At 40.6% G+C, this 17,008-nt stretch overlaps 1 protein-coding gene across 2 annotated transcripts in view; it reads left to right on the top strand.

Moving 5' to 3' along the window:
* The window catches only part of LOC121167598 (E3 ubiquitin-protein ligase UBR5), a 144,371-nt gene that overhangs the window by 80,634 nt on the left and 46,729 nt on the right, over window positions 1-17,008 (top strand). For both annotated transcript variants that reach the window (XM_040997098.1, XM_040997099.1), the window contains exons 10-22: window positions 289-405; window positions 490-600; window positions 1,615-1,769; window positions 2,391-2,508; window positions 4,379-4,563; window positions 6,881-6,990; window positions 8,024-8,136; window positions 9,581-9,721; window positions 9,815-9,926; window positions 10,163-10,317; window positions 10,582-10,779; window positions 15,097-15,307; window positions 16,864-16,990. In XM_040997098.1, coding sequence (XP_040853032.1) covers window positions 289-405; window positions 490-600; window positions 1,615-1,769; window positions 2,391-2,508; window positions 4,379-4,563; window positions 6,881-6,990; window positions 8,024-8,136; window positions 9,581-9,721; window positions 9,815-9,926; window positions 10,163-10,317; window positions 10,582-10,779; window positions 15,097-15,307; window positions 16,864-16,990 — 1,853 coding nt within the window. The remainder of the gene's footprint in view (window positions 1-288; window positions 406-489; window positions 601-1,614; window positions 1,770-2,390; window positions 2,509-4,378; window positions 4,564-6,880; window positions 6,991-8,023; window positions 8,137-9,580; window positions 9,722-9,814; window positions 9,927-10,162; window positions 10,318-10,581; window positions 10,780-15,096; window positions 15,308-16,863; window positions 16,991-17,008) is intronic.

Genomic DNA, 17,008 nt, shown 5'->3' on the forward strand with positions numbered 1-17,008 from the left:
GCCTCAGTATTGAGTCCATCCACCAACCTGGCCATTCTGTATACAGCTCTAGCTTTGGATTTAGGCTCTGCCTCTCCCTGGCGGTTGTGTGCATTTGGGAGCGAGCCAGAAGTTGGACAATCTAAATATCCCTCACTTTCTCTTTCACTTCTTATTTCAAATAGAACAGTCTTTCAAAAAACCTCACATCTCTTTTTTTTTAAATAAATGAGTAAATAAAATGCATGTCTAAATCAGCGAAATTGGCAAGTTTTGTACTTATAAAATTTGTTTATTTTTGCTTTACAGGATGGGACAAAATTCACTTGTATTGGTGCTCTATATTCTGAGCTTCTGGCTGTCAGCAGTAAAGGAGAACTTTATCAATGGAAGTGGAATGAGTCTGAGCCTTACAGAAATGCCCAGGTAGTTCTCCTGTCAGTCTTGCATTGAGTAGCTTCTACGTATTTGCTTACAAACTTGTAATCATTTTTTCTTATGCTTTCAAAGAATCCTTCATTGCATCATCCACGAGCAACATTTTTGGGGTTAACCAATGAAAAGATTGTCCTCCTGTCTGCAAATAGCATACGAGCAACTGTAGCTACTGAAAATAACAAGGTAAGAAACTTTCTGCATTGATAGCATTTCATGCTTTCATTCTTGATTTCCTTTCTCCACTTGCCCCTTTTTAGATCTTTTCATTTTCTCTCTTTCCTCTTTACTAGATGCATAAATACAAGGTTATCTCAGAAGACTAATTCAGTATATAATTGTTAAATCTATTTTTCCATTGTAATTCAATGCTAAAAGTTAAAACCATTAAAAAGGTGCTAAAAGGGGATGGCATTGTGGCATGGTTGTTTTGAAGTTCCTCCAGTGGGGCTGGCATTCCATATGAGCGCTGCTCCACATCTGACCCAGCTCCTTGCTAATGTGGCTGGGAGAGCAGCGGAGGATGGCACAAATCCAAGCTCCTCGTTTCAGACTGACCCAGCTCTGGCTTGGGGGGCCTTCTAAGGAGTGAACCAGCAGGTAGAAAATATCTCTGTTTCTCCTCCTCTCTAAATCTGCCTTTCAAATGACAAGAAAGGTTTGACGTGCTGAGAAAGGAAGAGATGCTAAGCGGCTTTAAAGATGGAGAGAATGAGGTTATCAGTTCAGGTTTAAAATCACAGCAGTTGGTGCTGGGTCTTAATCTCAAGGAGGAAGTCTGATCAGAGAATGCTGATATGTGCGTAGAGAGATGCTTTGAGTGGCAGAATATGAATATGAGAGGATCATTCCTAAGACTTTCGAGAGGGACGTTTTATTTTGGGCAAAGTGACCGCAAAGAAACCTTGAAGACAAATTTCTGAAATCAATTTCAAAATTCTTGGAGTAAATATCTATTTGGCGTAATGCTTTAAACATGGCCTTAAACATTCATTTCTGATCCTTCTATTCTGTTTTATTTGTATGAAGATAATATTGTAGTTGATTAAGAGTGTTTTCTGAAGTCCTTTATAATAGCCTTTAGCTTAGAAAATGTAAAAATTGTAGTCTGTTGAGTATGTGTGTCTTACCCTAGCTTTGGCAATAGTAATTTTTAAAAAATTAATTACTTATCTATAATCCTAATATTTTTATGTTTAGGTTGCTACATGGGTTGATGAAACTCTAAGTTCTGTGGCTTCTAAGTTGGAACACACGGCACAGAGCTACTCTGAGCTCCAGGGAGAGCGAATAGTGTCTTTGCATTGCTGTGCTCTGTATACCTGCGCCCAGCTGGAGAACAGCCTGTACTGGTGGTGAGTGTGTGCCCCCAGGAGGCGGGGTACTGCTCAGGCAGGGAGGTGGGTGGTGGAATGTCAGCACACGGGGCCAGTCTTGACGTGCTGCTTTACACAGAGAGGGGAGTTGCATTTTAGAGCCAAGTCAATTTTTAAAAAAATCTTACAGGAAAATTGATAAAAGGAATACATACATAGTAATGACACTAAGTTTTATAAAAGTAGAATTTAAAAAAAAAGTTCTTGGAATCTTACAACTCCAAAGATTTTTAGTGTTTTATTCTATATAAACATATTTTACTTTTTATTAATGGAATAGGTTTCTTATATTACTAATTTTGCCTTTATTTTTAGAATGTGTCCCATTTTAAGGAGTAAATGTCAGTTTCTGGCAGAGAATCCTATTAAAATATGATTTGGAAGAATAAGCATGTGATGCATTTCCTATAAAATGCAGTCTTAAAGGTTGAATAAAACTGTCCAGTTATTAAATCTGTTTTGGGTATGTGCACATGTTACTATTCTGTGGGAAACATAATAGAGAAAAATGCTAGACATGCATGAATAATATAAATAAAGAAAGAATATTCCAGATTTATTGATTGGTACTTACTGGACGTTTTTGTTTTTTGCTTTTAGGGGCGTAGTCCCTTTTAGTCAAAGGAAGAAAATGTTGGAGAAAGCGAGAGCAAAAAATAAAAAGCCTAAATCCAGTGCTGGTATTTCCTCAATGCCGAACATCACTGTTGGTACCCAGGTCAGTGACTAGAATTCAGGCACATTGTTTCTGATTGGAATCACTTTCTTGGCAGGGCCTTGTGTCAGTGGTCTAAGTCCCTGTTTGTGATGCCTGCATCCCAAGCATATCAGTCCTGCTGGGTCTGCTGGCCAGCTTCCTGCTAGTGCACTTGAAAGTCAGCAGCCTACTTGGGCCGTCTTCTGTTGCTTTCCCAGGTGCATTAGCCAACGAGTTGGATCAGAAGTGGAGCAGCTGGGACCCTGGCACCCATGTGGGATGTGGGCACTGTTGTAGTGGCTTTATGTGGTATGATGCTGTCCCATTTGATTTTCTTTTTGTAAGAAGGCATTAATAATACCTTTTATTCTTTATTATACAACATTTGTTTTTTCAGCTAAGCTTTATTGAAGCTTTTTCAGGTTGTATCACCAGTCTTCTCGGAATATTGCTAGATGCATTTTTTTTTCTATTTGCAACTAAGGGCAAATCTTTTCAAAGGAGCCTACTCTTTAGAGCTGTTTGTGTTACACTGCTAAACTCCCATTAGTAATGCATACTGATTCTTGGGTAGGACTGCAACTTAAAAAAAAAAAATTACATGAGAATTAGATAGTAGAGAGAACCAGAATGCTTCAGTCCTCTGATTCATTCCGCTAATAGCCACAACGGTCGGGGCTGGACCATGCAGATCCAGGAGCTTTCTCTAATTTGCCACGTGGGTGGCAGAGAAACCAAAACACTTGGCTGTCTTCAGCTGCTCACTGAGGTTGGCAGCATGGAGCTGGATTTGAAGTAGAGCAGCCAGGTCTTGAACTGGCTTCCATATGGAAAGTTGGCATCCACAGAGCTACTGCTGTTAAGCCACATGCTAGCTCCGTTCCACTTAAATGTGTTGCTCATCTACTTGTTGTTTCTCATAAGCCACAAAAAACCTGAAATAGTCATATTTACCACTAGTCAAATGAAATGTAATAATTTGTTAATGAGGAAAAATGCCTTAAGGTTGGGTTATTGGTGAAATTAGGAGATCCCTGGAAGTTATGGTCCTGTTTCAGATGAGGCAGTACTTGGTATGTCTTTTCTTTTTCTTTTAAGATTTATTTATTTATTTTTATTTGAAAGTCAGATATACAGAGAGGAAGAAGTTCCCTCTGCTGCTGATTTACTCCCCAAGTGGTCATAACGGCCAAAGCTGAGCCAATCTGAAGACAGGAACCAAAAGCATCCTCTGAGTCTCCCACATGGATGCAGGGTCCCAAGGCTCTGGGCCTTCCTCAACTGCTTTCCCAGGCCACAAGCCGGGAGCTGGTTGGGAAGCAGGGATGCCAGGATTAGAACCAGCACGCATATGGGATCCTGGCACCTGCAGGGTGAGCATTTTAGCCACTAGGCTACTGTGCCAGGCCTGGTAGTTGGTATGTTTTATTGCACCATCTGAGAGGCCATTGATTTTTTTTTCCAAAGGGTGATCTCAGGTTACTTCTGTGAGAGAATTTGCAACACTAGTGTCTACTTATTCATTTTTTTTTAAATTTATAAGTGAAAATATAGTATGAAGAGAGTTTCTGGTTAGCAGAAAACACATCTTCCAGGAGAGGTGATCATTGATAGTAATGAAGTTACATTTTCTTTTGAATAACATGATTGACTGAAACAATGGTTTAAAGTTACAGGAAACCTGGTGTTACTGAAGCTATTAATGAATTTTTAGCACATATGATGAAAATTTTAACAGCTCTTTAATAAGTCAGTGTGTGTTCAGCCTTTTGGCTTTTGTAAGAGTGTACATGCTAGGAAGCAGTATTTGTATTGCCCTGGTATGCATTTGAAATAATCTTGTTTTGTCTAAAATGACTTCATCTTTGTGGTGATTTTGTTTTTTTCTCAGGTATGCTTAAGGAATAATCCTCTTTATCATGCTGGAGCAGTTGCATTTTCAATTAGTGCTGGAATTCCTAAAGTTGGTGTGTTAATGGAGTCAGTTTGGAATATGAATGATAGCTGTAGATTTCAACTTAGATCTCCTGAGAGCTTGAAAAGCATGGAAAAAGCTAGCAAAACTACGGAAACTAAGTAAGTACTGTGCCCTAACCTCTTTAAAAATCATTTCCTTATTTGATGTACATGTGAATTGGGTTAGTAAAAGAAAACTTAAAATTTTAAGTATATATTGATATAGAAATCGAGAATTAATAATTTTTTTTTCCATTTTCAGCTTGCTTAATATTTGTATGAAGGGGCTTTGAATTATCTGAAAAAATGAAAAAAATGGCAATTTATGATCTACCTTTTGTTAGAGTGGTAACACTGTATACAATAGCGGAAATACTCATTCAGCAGAAAAATAGATTATGTGTTAGATACATACACAGTGGAGTATTACTCAGCTATATGAGAAAAAAGAAATCTTGTTATTTATGACAGATTAGAACTGCTTGAAACCATGTTGAATTCAGTAAGCCAGACACAATGCATATTCTCCATTACATATGGGTGCTAAATTGAATGAAAACATGGAAACCTTCTGAACCCAGAATGTAGTTGGTTAGAGACTAGAAGGGATAGGAGAGAAAGAGGGAATTTGGATTTAAAAAATGTGGGAGGTTTGAGTGTTGTGGTGCAGTGGATTACAGCCACATACCATTTCCTGCTTCCTGCAGAAGATGATGGCCCAAGGGCTTGGGTGGCTTCTCTCCGTGCAGGAGACCTAGGTAGAGTGCCTGGCTGCTGGTAGAGCAGTTGAGGACAGCCCAAAGCCTTGGGACCCTGCGCCCATGTGGGAGACCCGGATGAAGCTTTTGGTTCCTGGTTTCAGATTGGTTTAGTTTTGGCTGTTGCAGCTGCTTCTGGAGTGAATCATTGGAGAATTTCTTCTCTGTCTCCTTCTCTGTATATCTGACTTTCCGATAAAAATAAATAAATCTTGAAACAAAAAAGTTTATGGAAGCTGGGTATAGTTCATTAACCTTTCTGATAAATATACTCATGTGAAATGCTAATAAGGGAAATGGGGTGAATGGTGTGTTAGAACTCTTTATTACCTCACAAATTTTGCTTTGTAAATTTAAAATTAATAAGTAATTGGTAAGATTTTATTTTATTTATTTAAAAGGCAGAGTTACACAGAGAAAGGTATTTAATCTGCTGGTTCACTCCCCAAAGGAATGCAGTGTCCAGTGCTAGGCAGGACCAAAGCCAGTAGCTTCTTCTGGGTCTCCCACGCGGGTGCAGTGTGCCAAGGCTTTGGGCCATCCTCGACTGCTTTCCCAGGTCACAAGTTGGGATCTGGATGGAAGTGGAACAGCTGGAGCTGGACATGGCACCCATGTGGGATATTGGCATTACTTACTTTATTTTTATTAGAAAGAGATATACAGATAGAAGGAGAGGAGACAGAGAAAGTTCTTCTGTTAGTTCATTCCCCAGTGGCTGCAACAGCTGAAGCTCAGCCAATCCAACCTAGGAGCCAGGAGCTTCTTCCAGGTCTCCCATGTGGGTGCAGGGTCCCAAGGCTTTGGGCTGTCCTGAACTGATTTCCCAGGTCATAAAAAGGGAACCGGAACAGAAGTGGAGCAGTCGGGACACCTACTGGCACCAATATGGAATTCTGGTGGATGCAGGTTATCACTTTGGGCCGAAAAGGATGGTTTTCTAAAGATTTATTTCTTTGCTAAGCAGAGTACAAGAATGGCAGGAAGGGCGGGGGTGGAGAGGGAGGGTGAGATCAGTCTTCCAGCCATTGTTTGCTCCCCAGATGGCTGCAGCAGTTAAGACTGGATCAGGCTGAAGCTGGGGTCCTGGAACTTTCTCAGCCCAAGCATCCTTCTTCCACTGTTTTCCCAGGCACATTAGTAGGTAGCTGGGTCAGAAGTAGGGTAGCAAGGATGTGAACTTGTATTCTGATGGTGGATGCTAGTGTTGCAAGTGGTGGCTTAACTTACTGTACTGATGTGCTGAGACCCATGAGAGTTTTTGCCTGTGTGATTAGAGTTCTTTCTTTGAACTGAGGAATTAATAAGTTGTTGAATTTTTTCCTGTTTCTTTTAGTTTAATTTCATGTCTGTGTCAGTATTCTAGTGTGAAATGTGATCAGGTGGCTTATGATAAAGTTATATTGCAAAATCCTTTGTGACTTTTGTTGTTCCTAGGTGATGGTTAACTTTATTGTCCTGTTATGTATGATATATTTTACTTTGTTAAAATGTTGTTTGAAAAGCATGCATTTTGTACTGTTTTCAGGACCTTGAGTCTTAGATACATGCCTTTTAGTAAAAAGTTTTAATATTTTCTCTTCATGAAAATGAAGTGGTTTTTGAAAATACGCTCTATTTGCCAAGCATCTTTTATGTGATCTTCCTGACTGTAAGGATAATTTTACTTTTTGTCTCAGGCCTGAAAGTAAGCAGGAGCCCGTGAAAACGGAAATGGGTCCTCCTCCCTCCCCAGCTTCCACGTGCAGTGATGCATCCTCCATTGCCAGCAGCGCCTCAATGCCGTATAGTAAGTCTTATGTCCAGTACCCAGTACCCAGTGCCTGGAGTAGCAGCCCAGACAGCTGTGTTCAGTTTGTTTCATACTGGAGGCAGTTCTTACCATTAAACACAAAACATACACACACACACACAGAGCCTATTTATTAAATAGTTTTCCAGTTTTACTTAAATTGAAAAATAGTTTGTACAGTGTTGAGTGTAATACTAAAATTCATTACAGTTGTGGAAGGAAACTATGTGCCTCTAGCTGGAGTGCTTGCCTTGTTTTGTTTAGACTCGGTAAATTGGCTGTGGTGTGCTTACAACTTTTGCTCAGGTTTCTAGGATTCATAAGCCTAGATGCACTAGTGTACCATGGATCCAAAGATTTAAAAAATTACTCAAAATGAATTTGTTTTATAGTATAGTTTATTGATTTATTTGAAAGAGTTAATGTAGTAAGAGGGTGAGACACGCCTTTCTTCTGGTTCATTCTGAGGTTGGCTGTAGTAGCCAACGCTAGGTCAGGCTGAAGGCAGGAGCTTCTGTCTCTCTCACATGAGTGGCAGGGGCCCAAGCACTCAGGTCGCCTTTGACTGCTCTCCCAGGCAATTGGAAGGAACTGGATCAGAATAGGAATGGTTGGAATTCAGACCAGCATCCATGTGACATGCGAGGAAGTGAAAAATTATGTTTTATGACTTCGTGGTAGTTAGGAGAGTAGAGAATATCTTTGTCTCCTCTTCAAACTTTGGTTTGGTTGCCCTAAGTGAATCTAAAGAGAATATATATATGTATATGTGTGTGTGTATATATATATATATAACAGTGGTGTTAATACAGGGAGAGTTTAATGGTTGAAGTTTCTTTACTTGAGTTTATTTGCAGTAAAAAGTGGTCGTAAAACTCCAGTCCTGAAAGTCATTGTTCATGAATATTTTATCTAGAAACCTCAGCTATGTGTCCCTTTAAAAATGAGCAACTTTTATGTGTAGAAGAACTTTATAAAGTCTTTCCCATTTTTTTTTTTTTTGGTACTTACCATTTTGTTGTTGTCTAAGAACGTCGCCGGTCGACCCCTGCCCCGAAAGAAGAGGAAAAGGTGAACGAAGAGCAGTGGTCTCTTCGGGAGGTGGTCTTTGTGGAAGACGTTAAGAATGTCCCTGTTGGCAAGGTTTGTTGCTAAAGCTTATTGCTAACAGGAGTGGGATGGTGCTAGTTCTCTCAGCCTTTAAGGTTGGTGAGTGCTGTGCAGGCAGTCTGCCTGGGCCGTTTACGTGTATCCAGGTCAGGGGTTAACTTGGTCTCCTGCCTGAATCAAACTGCTGCTCTGCCTCCTCCATCACTGTCCCTGCCCAGTCAAGATATGATGTTTCACTCTGAGCTTTTATGGCTTTTTGTTTTCATAAAAAAAAAAGCGTGTTAATTTGGAATAATATTAGATTTATTGAAAAGTCGCATAGAGGTACATATATAACTGTTTGATATTCAAGGATGTTATTTAAAAATACATAGTTTTTTGATGCTTAAGAATTTAGCGTTCATCCATCACACTGAAAGAATGGTACTTTAGTTACATAAATTTGTTGGTTTTTTTTTTTTCTTCTTCCTCCTGAAAAAGGTTTTGTCTGCTCAGAATCCCAAGTATGTAGAGGCCGTGAGCTCGAATGCCCTTGGTTTCAGCTTTCATTCCGCATGGTGCAGTGTAGAGCTGTACTAGAGTCTCTGCAGATTAAAGGCTTTTCCCCTGATTGCCCATTAGTTTCTAAACTGTTTTAAAGCTTTATTTATTTTTATTGCAAAGTCAGATATATAGAGTCGAGGAGAGCTAGAAAGGAAGATCTTCCTTCCCTGATTCACTCCCCAAGTGGCTGCAATGGCCAGAGCTGAGCTGATCTGAAGCCAGGAGCTTTTTCTTGGTCTCCCACGTGGGTGCAGGGTCCCAAGGCTTTGGGCCGTCCTTGACTACTTTCCCAGGGCACAAGCAGGGAGCTGAATGGGAATGTGGGATCCTGTAGGCCATGATGCCGGCCCGTTTCTAGAATTAAAGCAAAGAGCTGGTGGTGCTTTAAGGCTTTTCCTATTAAGTGTGATTTCACTGGCTCCAAATTAGATGTATTAAAATAGTAACTCACTAAAGTTTAGTGCCCCAGCTTTTAGGGCTTGTGTTTGTCCCTTGAAGCCTTGCTGGCCCTGTACTGTGTTGAGTGCCTCCTAGCCATACATGTAGCTGTTTATATTTACTAAAGTGAAATAGCATGAAAAAGTCAGGCCCTCAGTCACCTTAACTTAATTTCAGCTACTCAGTAGTCACTGAGAGGTGCTTCATCGAGCATTACTGTTGTTACCCAGATAGGTGTTTATGGCTTCTGTTCACCTTTTCCAGTGGGTTGTAGGGCATTCACAGGTTATAAAGTCTGGCTGTTGAGGTCAGCTTTTCTGTAGAAAATGAGCCCTGGATATAGACATCAACAGTAAAACTTCTGTGAGTTTGACTTGGTGAATTTTATAACTTTGTTGTCATTGAACAAGCATTCTCGTATAAGGAATTAAGTCCTTCTGATGTTGATTCCATGTAAGCTTTCATTACTATTTACTGGATTTCTTTGTGTTTCCAGGTGTTAAAAGTGGATGGTGCCTATGTTGCTGTCAAGTTTCCAGGAACATCTAGTAACGCAAGCTGCCAGAGCTCCGGTCCAGACGCTGACCCTTCGTCTCTTCTGCAGGACTGCAGGCTACTTAGAATTGATGAGCTGCAGGTATGGCGAGGAGCCATGGAGCAGAACATTTGGCTGACTCCTTAAGTTATCTTCCCAAGAATTTAAGAGGAAATTTCTTTTTATATCTTTCAGGTTGTGAAAACTGGTGGAACTCCAAAAGTTCCAGACTGTTTCCAAAGGACTCCTAAAAAACTCTGTATACCTGAAAAAACAGAAATATTAGCAGTGAATGTTGATTCCAAAGGTGAAGATTTGAGTCTTTTTAAAATTCTACTCCATTAATACTTCGGTGATACATGGGATTATACTTAAACGTCAAGACTCTTGGTACCAAGTTTTTTTCGCTGCCTGTCCCATTTTGGAAGAAAATGTGTGAATTAATTTACACATCTGGACAGAGATGTGTTGTGAGTTACTCAGTACTTGTTTGAAATACAGATGTGTAGCAATATCTGTTTCCATGTCTACCTCCTTCTCCAGGTGTGCATGCTGTTCTGAAGACCGGAAATTGGGTCCGGTACTGTATCTTTGATCTTGCTACGGGAAAGGCGGAACAGGAAAATAATTTTCCTACAAGCAGCATTGCCTTTCTTGGTCAGAATGAAAGGAATGTAGCCATTTTTACTGCTGGACAGGTAAATCTCATTTTTGCTTTTGAAAGTTGTTAGAGCAACATTCACTTTTGTGAAGGTTGGGTCTTTTTTTTTTTCTGGTTTGCTTCTTAGCAAACTATTAAAGAACTTGGGTTATTTAATGTTTCTTACAGAGAGTTTGTTATTTCATCAGCATTACTACTAACATCTGCTAAGGAAATTAGTATACTGTTGTAAAAGTCAGGGAGTTTTGATATGTAGCCTTATCACAGCATATTGTTTTTATTTTCCCTTTATTATATATAGGAATCTCCTATTATTCTTCGAGATGGAAATGGTACTATTTATCCAATGGCTAAAGATTGCATGGGAGGAATAAGAGATCCTGATTGGCTTGACCTTCCACCTATTAGTAGTCTTGGAATGGGTGTGCATTCTTTAGTAAACCTTCCTGCCAATTCAACAATAAAAAAGAAAGCTGCTATTATCATCATGGCTGTGGAGGTAATCTGACTTTTGAAAATACTTGAAATTTTGATTCAGAAGATGTTGGTAAAGTATAAGGAAACAACCTTGAGTAGATCATTCATTGTTTCTCTAACAATCGGCTGAGATTATAGAAATGGATCAGTGGTCATAATTCTGTTTGCAAAAGGCAAGCACAAGCTGTGAGAGGCTGCAGGGGAGGGGTCTGACTCACTGCTCCTTGAAGCAGTAGTGAAATGTGGGCTGAGCCTTTACTGGTGTTTATGGGTGAAGGCAGGAAATGTCTTCAGGGCATCAAGCACCCCGTGTGATTCTCTAAAATGTTGGGAGAATGTGTACATCCTTTTGGTGGGATCAAAAAGTAGGAGTTGTTTGGGTTAGCGAGGAAGAATTGATATGGAGGAGACATTGTAGGGTGCCTTGCTTGGTAACCCCAAAGGACAGGTGCTTTGCTTGAAAACTAGAAAGGGGGTACTGTAGAGCAGGTAAGTGGCACAATCAGCTTTTCCTAAAAGATTAACTGTGGTGAGTGGGCTTTTGGAAATTGGTTACTGGGAAATAGAAATTTAAATATCCTTAGCAAATAATAATTTAGGTCAAGCCAAAAACAAACAAGTAACCTAGGTTGAACTCTTAAAAATTTTAGAGATCTTAAGGAAATGGAATGTATAAAAGTATGGTGTAACTGGATGCCACCAATAGATTGAAGGAAGGAGTTTAAAAGCTTCCCAGTCGATGGTTGATAATGTTAGAGAAGAAATATAGCAGGAGAAAGCTGTTTGTAAGGAAAGAAGATTAGTTTTGAATGTATTGTGGTTGGATAGTAAATGTAGAACTCTCAGTGATGGAAGCTATTGGAGCAAGCTGAATGAAGATTGATGTGGTTTAAAAGGATACCTGTTGATGTGACATGCTGGGTTTACTAGGAGGTCAGGGTGAAATCAGAAGATAGGTTAAGGAGCTGTTAAAATAATCTGAGTGGGATATGGTAGCAACTTGGCCAGGAGGCAGTTCTGAGTGGAAAGTGATTCCATTGCGAGTTTTACTAGTTATATAAAATATATATTAACAATTTCTTTATTTTTAATGGAAAGTCAAGTATACATAGACAAGGAGAGAGATTGAAAAAGATCTTCTGTCCACTGATTCACTCTCCAAGTGACTGCAATGGCTGGAGCTAAGCTGATCTGAAGCCAGGAGCCTGGAGCCTCTTCTGGGTCTCCCACATGGGTGCAGGGTTCCAAGGCTTTGGACCGTCCTTGGCTGCTTTCCCAGGCCAAAAATTGGGAACTGGATGGGAAGTGGGGCTACCGGGATTATAACTGGTGCATGTACGGGATCTCGTAGTGTGCAAGGCAAGGAGTTTAGCTGCTAGGCTACCATGATGAGCCCTATTAGTTATATTTTGATACATAACCAAGGAGGCTTCCTGATGGCTTGATGTAGGATTTCAGTTACAGGAAGCAACGGGGTGAAAGAGAAGCTGGGGTGGGAGAAAGGTAGATAGTAAGGGTCTAAAGACCAAGAGGAGCTGGAGACTGCCGGGAAGCACGTGGAGCTGCTACCTAAAGTAATCAGACACTGAATGAGGTCATTGGTGTAGTAGAGAAGAGAAGTCCATGGTCTGAGCTATGAGAATAGTCCTGCCAGTTGTGTCGGGATAGTATAAGTTTGACATCTGGCACAGGAGAGCCAGACGGGTTATCTGCAAGAGTTGGAGGACAGTTGTGGTCACGAGTGTCCAGAAGAAGTATGTGTCAGGATGAATACAGCAGGTAATCAACTAATGCCAAATGATGCTAAAGATTGGGTCTACTGTGTATTGAGTCTCTTGGATTTCGCTCCAGTCTAGGTCATTGTTGACAGTGAAAATGAAACTCTGATTAGTATGAACTTTGCAGAGAACTGGAACTGGAAAGTTTTCTATAAAAAGTAAAATGTGGCCTAACAGGGACTTAAAACCCTTAGTAGGTTGGAGGTGACTAGCAAACTCTAAAGAAGAGTTTATTTTTGGAAGGTAGATTTTACAGAGGGAGAAGAAAAGACGGAGATCTGTCATCTGCTTGTTCACTCACCAAATGGCTGCAAAGGCTGGAGCTTGGTCAATCTGAAGCCAGGAGCCAGGTGTTCTGGGTCTTCCATGTGGGTGTAGAGGTCCAAGGTCTGGAGCCAAACCTCTGTTGCTTTCCCAGGTTACAGGCAGGGAACTGGATTGGAAATGGAGTAGCCTGTGCACAAATTGACATTTTATATGGATGCCTAGCCTGCTATATTATGGCACTACTACCCCAATTTAAAAAGTTTTTTTTAATAATTTACTTAAAAGAGGTGAGGGCGGGCCAGGATGTTGATCTCTTGTTTGGTTTACAGCCTAAATGCTCATAACAGCTTGGACAAAGTCAGGCTGAAACTCCGAACCTGGGACTCAATCTTGGTGTCTCACACCAAGCCACAGACCCAGCCTCATTAGCATCACGTGCCACCTCCCAGGGTGTAGATTAACAGGAAGCTGGAATTGCGATTTCAGTCATTCTGATATGAGGTGTGTGTTTTCCCAAGTCTTATCCCCTGTACAAGTGGCTACCCCAACAAACTTTGTAGAACTAGCTTGAAAGAAGATAACTCCAGGTGTTCCTGAGAGTTCCCTGTGTTGTTGGCATGTATGTTGGTTTATCTTTAGTTATAAACTGTCCCAAACTGTACAGGTAAGGATAAGGAGTGACTGTGGCCTCAACTTGACATCCTTGAAATATTTTTCAGATCATTCCAAAGTTCTTGATTGGTTACCAGCATATAAAAATAGATATGTTTCTGAACCCAGTCTTACAGTTTTTATTTAAAAAAGAAAAAAAAAAAGGATAGGTCTGATAAAATTAGGCTCTTTAACGCACATCCCCCTTTTGAACCCATGTTACATCTCTAGTTCTTTGTGTGCCCTGTGACCTGCAATTTGTGGCTGAGTCCTTTTGTCGCCATTTATTGTTGTGTTACCTCTTATACTTTTTTTTCCCAACCCACGGCCGCTTTTATCCATTTATCATACACTAAAGTTAGGCGTTTAATTGCCTGACCCCTATGTCAGCCTCACAGGGTTAGAGGTGGATTGTGTCATCAGGTCATATGTGGCTGTGAAGTGTCTGATCACTGTCTGTGCCTCAGACCAGGGCCTACGACATAGCAGATTGCAGGCTTTATTTATTTATTTGTTTATTTATTTATTTATTATTATTATATATAATATTTCCTTTTTGTATGAGTGAGTGACCAGGCAGAGTACAGCAGTGGTGTGCCACCCAGCTGAGTGTGATACTCTTAAGATTTGTAGTTTGATACCCTAGCGCCTAGGGTGAGAGCTTCCTGTGCTTTGACTCCGTCTAGCCAGGTGACTGGCTGATACCTTCGGGTCTGTCTTTATTATCTCACAGTGTAACGCAATAGCTTCATTTTTATGGGCCTTTTAGAGTCTTTTTCAAATACCAATGAAAAAAAAGTATATAAAAATTCCCCTGTTTGCAAATCTAGTATTTTGTGTTCCAGCATGAATTGGAGCTGGATGCTTACCTCAGAGCCAGAATGGCCCGGGAGGTAGATGTTTCTTCTTATGGAGACACTTCCACTCCCATTCCTTTCCCCACCCACTCTTACTTCCTACTTCTCTTCAGGGAGGATTTTTTTTTTAAATTTTGTTGGCAATTTTCTGGGTGCAGGGGGAGGGGACAAGTTCAAGTGTATTTGTCCTTGTACTCATACTCTTCCCATCTGCTTTTTCTTTCAAGTTTCTAGTTTGAGTTAAGCAAACCTGTTTTATAAGATACGCTTTTATTACATACGTTTGGTTCATACGGTGCATTTGAATTCCTTTGCGTGCTCACGCTGTTTTTCAGATACTTAGTGATGTGTTGACAAATACATTGTCAACTTTGGGAATTGGCTTGTCATGCTTGCTAGGGTGGTGAGGGCTTTGGTTTTCACAAATTTAAGTATAATGTAACGTTTGAGAGCATAAAAGGATGATAATAAGTGTGCGATAAAATTTGTCTTTGTTTAGTTCATTAACAGGATTAATTGAAATCTAATTCAGTGCTTACATGTTGTGAAGCAGGGGTTTACATACCATGGTCCAAGGTACATCCAGCCACTCTTGGTCATGATGCTTTTGCTGCTGCTGCTTTCCTGATGTGGACTGCACTGCACCCCTTTATGTTGCCTTCCTTTGGCCATGCCAACCTGGAATTACACTTTCTTACTTGGAGCTCTGGTCTTGACCGTGAGAATGTTTGTAATGTGGTATTCAGATTCCATTGACACTTTGCTCTTTCATTTGTCTGAGTACAGAAACAAACCTTAATGCAGCATATCCTGCGCTGTGACTATGAGGCCTGTCGGCAGTATCTTATGAATCTGGAGCAAGCCCTTCTGTTAGAGCAGAATCTACAGATGATACAGACCTTCATCAGCCACAGATGTGATGGAAACCGAAACATTTTGCATGCTTGTGTGTCAGTTTGCTTTCCAACCAGCAATAAGGAAACAAAAGAAGAAGAAGGTAAGGTTAAGAATTTTTTGACCTAAGGCAAAGTCAGTCTAGAGAATATGTATAGTTTCATGTAGTTTGTAAAATTTTTGATTTTTGTCTGTCTGTCAGAAGGTAAGATTACCTGAACTCCTGCCAGGATGGATATGTAATAGCAGCAGAATTTCTCATTCATATGTTTTCTTCTATCTTTAATTCTCTTTGAAATTTCAAATTTATTTATTTATTTATTTTTTTAATTTAATTTTGACAATCCTTACAAATTTAATTGGGGTAAAAAAGGGTCAAGGTCTAAAGGGGGATATAGAGGAAGAAGCCCCACCCAGTCTCCCGCCCACCCCAAGTCCCGGGTGTGGGGCGCGCTCCGAGATACTCGATCAAGTGGTTCCAATAGTTCACCATTCATGGGTCGTTGCCAGTCTCGCCACCCCAATCATGATGTGGTCATTGAAGAGTTCATTGATTGACACAGTCCCTTCTAGGGTCTCCGTTTGCCCAGTCTCTGCTGCCAACAGATGGCTGAGGTTGTTGCTTGATTTGTCCTGTCTTTCCCTGGTTAGGACTCCGAGTCCGGTGTCTCGAATGGGAAGATCCTCGAAGAAATTTTGAGGTATTCCCAGTCCAGATTCCTGCTGTTTTAGTAGCATAGGGCCCGTCACAGTCCACTGCCCCGGTCAGCTGGCGGCTGCAGTTGCTGGGCCGGTTCTGTCTCCACCCGTGTCCTCTTGCAGTTCAAATTTATTTTTAAAGGTTAATTTATTTATTTGAAAGTCAAAGTGAAAAAAGAAAATATCTTCCATCTACTAATTTGCTCACCAAATGACCATAATAGCACGGGGCTGGATTAGGGTAAAGAACTCAATCTTCATCTCCCACGTGGAGAGAAGGCATCACCCATTGCTTCCTAGGCCTTAACCTGGGAAAATGGCTAAAGTGAGTAACGGGGATCCAGATCTGTTCTCTGATATGGGATGCATAGAGCCCAAGCTGTGGTTTACCCCTTAACTCACTGTATCAAAAGATGCACTTCTTCTTTACTTGTTAATGACCTTATTTGTTGAACTTTGGAGACTGGGAAGTAAAATCTGAATGAGGACATAAATCACATATTAGAAGTCATAGTTTGTTTTTTTGAGATTCATTTATTTTTATTGGAAATGTGGATATACAGAGAGATCTTCTGTCCGCTGATTTACTCCCTAAGTGGCTGCAGTGACCAGGAGAACTGGGGTGATCTGAGCTAGGAACCTCTTTTGGGCCTCCCACATAGGTGCAGGGTCCCAAGGTTTTGAGTCATCCTCTACTGCTTTCTCAGGGAGCCAGATGGGAAGTGGAGCAGTTGGAACATGAACCAGTGCCCATATGGGATCCTGGTGGATACAAGGCGAGGATTTAGCCACTAGGCTATTATACTGCTGGGCCACATAGTTCAGTCTTTTTAAATCTGGCACTCAGGAGGAAAAATGAATCAGTGTGTGGCTTAGTGCACCAGTGCATGTATGAATCTACATTTGATGACCTTAACTATTTTTGAGATTTAATTGGTTCTGATTTTTTTTGTCTTTCAGAAGCAGAACGCTCTGAAAGAAATACATTTGCAGAACGGCTTTCTGCTGTTGAGGCCATTGCTAATGCGATCTCAGTTGTTTCAAGTAATGGCCCAGGTAACCGGGCTGGATCATCGAGTAGCCGAAGGTAATGTGATTTTTACCA

This window comes from Ochotona curzoniae, unplaced genomic scaffold (assembly GCF_017591425.1).
Source record: "Ochotona curzoniae isolate NIBS_2020 unplaced genomic scaffold, NIBS_Ocur_1.0 patch4, whole genome shotgun sequence".
Lineage (NCBI taxonomy): Eukaryota > Metazoa > Chordata > Mammalia > Lagomorpha > Ochotonidae > Ochotona > Ochotona curzoniae.